Raw genomic sequence first — 4550 nt, forward strand, 5'->3', positions numbered from 1 at the left:
TTTTTTTTTTTTTTTTTTTTTTTTTTTTTTGGGATTTGATCTAAATTTGTGTTTACATATCCAGTTGGATGACTGGGTCTTGTGCAGAATCTATAAGAAGAGGTATTTGAGCAGATCAACAGTTGAGGAGCAGAAAGAAGAAGAAGAAGAAGATGATGAGGAGGAAACCCGGATGATTACCAAATCTTTAGGTGGGAATGGAGAAGAAAGATCATCAGTAGTACTACCAAGGACCTTTTCGATTGGTCATTTAATGGATGTGGACTATCTCTCTCTCTACTCTCAGCTGTTAAGTGAGAATCCAGTAGTAATTGGTTCAATCGGCGGCGCCGATCATGATCAGTTCCAAACCACCGGAAACAATGGCGGCGGCGGCGGCGGCGGCAATAACATTTCCGACAATAAACTTCAATCCTCCTATGAGCTGATGACATACCAAAACGGAAATACGTCAACAAAGTTGTTCCAAGGCCCATACAAGTGAACCCGGTTTTCCAATATTTCACTTCTTATTATAAGAAAAGTCAATAGTGGGCCCGGGGGGATTAGTGTGGTTAAATAGATAAATAATTATAGTAGATGATGATGAGCTTAAATTAGTTTGGTTGAATATTCATAAAAAATAGTTTACATTGAAGAGTCATGTGAAATCAATTTATATGGAAGAGGTGGATGGATTTAGCATCAAGTACAAGTCACATATATTGAATTTAGATTTGTACTATTTACTAGGTAGTCCATCACCACAACATCATCATGCATACTACTACGAATGAGGGGTTGGAAAATGATATTATTGATATGGGTCACATGAGACCCACATGGTCAGAATAGTAGAAGAAATGGTCAGAATAGTAGAAGAAATATTAAAATGATTATTTATCTGTGCAAGAATGGTATAGCAAACTTTTTTTTCTTACAAAATTGATCAGTCTAGAAACCTTACAATTTCTTAAAGAATCAAAATTAACCAATTCAAAGCAAATTATATTTATTAAAATGGTTATTTAGTTTTATATTAAAATGTTTTTTATTAATTAATTAAAAAAAAAAGAGCATGCGTGGAGTCGGCAGAAGATGAAATAATGAGTTTAGTTAAACCCAAGTCAAAAAAACTGTTATATGAGACATTGATTGGTTGGTGTTGATTGTTGACAAATAGGAAGTAAATAACCCATTATATAAAATGTAGAGTTGGCGATGGTGACTAATATTTTGTAAAAATGGACAAAGAACATTGGTGCGGATAATTTCAACAAATTAAAAAGAAGAATTATCTAAAGCTGAGACATTGAAGTTTATGACATTGCAACAGTAAGGTCTCCGAAGTTTGAAGTTTGAAGTTCTTCAATAATGAAAGGAGAAATTAATTGACAGAGTGCTAGAATTTGTGCCAGTGAACCATCTTAATTTGCCAATAATCAAGATCATCCAAAGAAAAAAAAAAAAAAAAAAAAAAAAATCAAGTAATATTATATGTTCAAACGTGGCTCTTTTTTTTTTTTTTTTGAGGGTTCTCTTCATTAATTATATTGTATGACCTAAAAGTGTTGCTTACGTCATCACCCCACAAAAAAAAAAAAAAAAAAATCTTATGTGTGTTGTATGTTGTATCGATCATTTTCGATCTTGTTTTGCTTTTGTTTTCCACATGCAAGCTCTTTTGTTGGAAATCTTTTTGTTGCTATACTTGGGTTGTAGAAACTTTCTTATTAATCGGGTTCATAGTCAAATATATAGAATAATTAGATCATTTTCCCTTTGGGTTCACAAATAGTCTCTTTAAGTTTTACTATTTTTCAAAATAATCTTCAAGAATTTTTTTTTTGGCTACGAGCACCTGATGGCAGGAAAGTTCCTACAGCTTGGGTAGTAAAAATTTCACCCTCTTTGTTGATTAGTAGTTCTAATTATTGTTTTTTTTTTTTTTTTTACTTAGTAAATAATTAGTTAATGGGCAAGAAATCGTTGCCTAGTCACATATCCCTTGTACTAGTTCAGAGTCAATGAGAGCACGTAGGGGCATCAATATGAATGAAAATTTTAATTTCACAAGGGATAGGACTGTAATTGCTTGCCATTGTCTTTGGGAGCAAATGCCACATGAGCATGCATCTTTCTTTTTCCCTTAGTTTAGGGAAGTTAAAAGATTCTTTGTGTTGGGGTAGGTCACTAGGGTACACTAGTATATTTGTGTCTAGCTTTCTACCTCACATGAAATTTCCTTGCTACCTTCTAATGTATGATACCAATTATTTTATTTATTTATTTATTTTTTTGGTAGAAAAAGAGCTATTCATTAGAACGTGATGTGGATGGGGAATTACAGAGATCATTCAGCAACAGGGCTTTCCTTGCTAGGGAATCCGCAACATAGTTGGATTTTTTAGAGATATAAAAGAAATGGCAGGTGTCGAAGTAAGTAGAGATGTGTTGAATGTTTGCCACAATCGGATGGGATGAGGTGGGTTTCAGAGGGTTGTTGAGGTAGGAGATAGCTCTTGGGAGTCTGATTCAACCAGGATATGATCATAGCACTCCGATAGTCCATAAGGAAGGCCATATCTCACAGCCATGGCTTCTCTTTGGAGACTATAGGTGTAATACCCTGCTTCTTAAACCCGGTCTGATTTCGCGGTTGAATCGGTTTAACCATGCAGGAACCGAGCCGGAGGAAATTAGAGCGGGTTCCTTATGGGCTATGATGGCACGGGTGACCTTAAAAACCGGTTGGCCCGACAAGTCCGAGCCAATGCCAGAAGAGACGGGAGTGCCCAAGCCGTGTACATGCACCTACCATAAGGCCATGTACGGATAAAACATGTATTATATCCGTATTTTAAGGTATATACGTATGCTACATCGTATGCCAGGGGTGGGGTTCGTGCCGAGGCCCGAACCCTGTCAAAATCCCAAGTTTTGGCCCTCAGGTGGGTAGAACAGGTGGGTGCACCCACCCACCTGAGTGACCCACCCATGTGCATTATTCACTTAATTAGGAATTGTATATAAAGCTTTATGTTTTCTTTTCTTTCCATTTATGTCACCCGTACGTTGGTGAGGATAGTAAAGAGGAGAGAGAAAAGAAAAGGAAGAAGAAGGGAAGAGAAGGAAGAGGAAGAAAAGAGGGATTTCAGCGGCGCCGAAGCTTGATCTCCCCATTCCGGTGCCGGGAGAGTGATCTTCAACTCTAGATCTACAGTTAGAGGTAAGCAAAGTTGGGTTTTGTGAACATTCACCATACCCAAGCTTTAAACCCTTGATTCGAGTATGGTTTCTTGAGATCTTGTAAATCCCCTTTGAAATGATGAATCTAAGGTTTAATAGATGATTTACGTGTTGATCTTGAAGGATTAGAAGAGATATTGGCAAGGTGGAAGGAGCATTGTGAGTTTGAAGTGATTTGGAGGGTTTGAGGTTGTTCTTGAGCAAATAAGGTAAGGTGCTTTCCCATCACTTGAATATAACCTAGATCTAGGTTAGAACCATCCTATAAGACCTTGAAGGTGTGAAGAATGGATGAGAAAAGCCCCATTTTTGATTCCCCAAAGAAGGGAGAAAATGGGGAAGAAACAGGGTGTTTCCCGCCAAGACCGGTGGGTGCAACCGGTGGGCCCCTACCCGCCTGTGGGCATCCACCTGAGAAGGCAGGGGGGCCATCGGGCCCAACCGGCGGGCCCAACAGCGGGCCATCCTACCCGCCGGTCCTAGCAGGGGCCCTTGGCCCAACCGACGGGTGGAACCGGCGGGCCCCTACCCGCCGGTCCCAACCGGTGGGCCAGACTGCCCACCTGTCTGACCCACCCGTGTGGCCCCGAGGGTGATCCTTATGTCCGATTGGACCCAAATCGGACATGTGACCTTATTTTGACGTTCTGAATACGATTTTGTCATCATATTTCATTAATTTTGATCCTAAAATGGTGAAGTATTAACCCCGCTCAATTATGTTAGGTTCACCAAATCCTACCCGATTCGCACCGGATCTCACCCGTACCGAACGGGAATCCTTGTACGCTACAAGTAAGTGGGGAGAGGACGTTTGGCCTTGTTTCAAGGCATTGTTTGGCATTCATTTAATTATATCTAGTATAGTCATGCCATCATGAATATGCTATGAAGATTAGTCATTCATCACATTGTGATATATATGTGCTATGTTTACTTTCTAAATGCCAATTGAATGAGATGTTTATATGTTGAATGTGGACATCATGTTGCATAATGCATTGATAGATTAGATGCCGTGGTCGGCTTGGAAACGAGTGCATCGGTGGCCCGTGGAATGGGATACGGAGGCAATATGCAATCGTACTATTGTCATATAGGAGCATGCGGTATTAGGATTCTCACCATCCCGTGCTACGACCCTTCCCAACAGGGGTTAAGGTGTTGGGTTATCATTTGGGGGGAAGCAGTGGTCGCGGTTGTCGGGTCACTGTGGTGGTTAGACATAATGTCCGACGAGTCATGTAGGACAGTCGGCAACCCCGATGGTACATTCAAGAGGGCCAATCGTACTGCTTTTAAATTGCTGGAGTCAGCACCTT

At 39.9% G+C, this 4550-nt stretch overlaps 1 protein-coding gene across 1 annotated transcript; it reads left to right on the forward strand.

The window, feature by feature from the left end:
* Positions 1 to 64: 64 nt before the first annotated feature.
* LOC122064149 (NAC domain-containing protein 2-like) lies at positions 65 to 484 on the forward strand (the record flags this gene model as incomplete). Its single annotated transcript, XM_042627850.1, has 1 exon — positions 65 to 484. A coding segment is annotated over one exon (420 nt), but the record flags the coding sequence as incomplete, so codon positions are not given.
* Positions 485 to 4550: the final 4066 nt, after the last annotated feature.

This window comes from Macadamia integrifolia, unplaced genomic scaffold (assembly GCF_013358625.1).
Source record: "Macadamia integrifolia cultivar HAES 741 unplaced genomic scaffold, SCU_Mint_v3 scaffold1546, whole genome shotgun sequence".
In the NCBI taxonomy this organism is placed as follows: domain Eukaryota; kingdom Viridiplantae; phylum Streptophyta; class Magnoliopsida; order Proteales; family Proteaceae; genus Macadamia; species Macadamia integrifolia.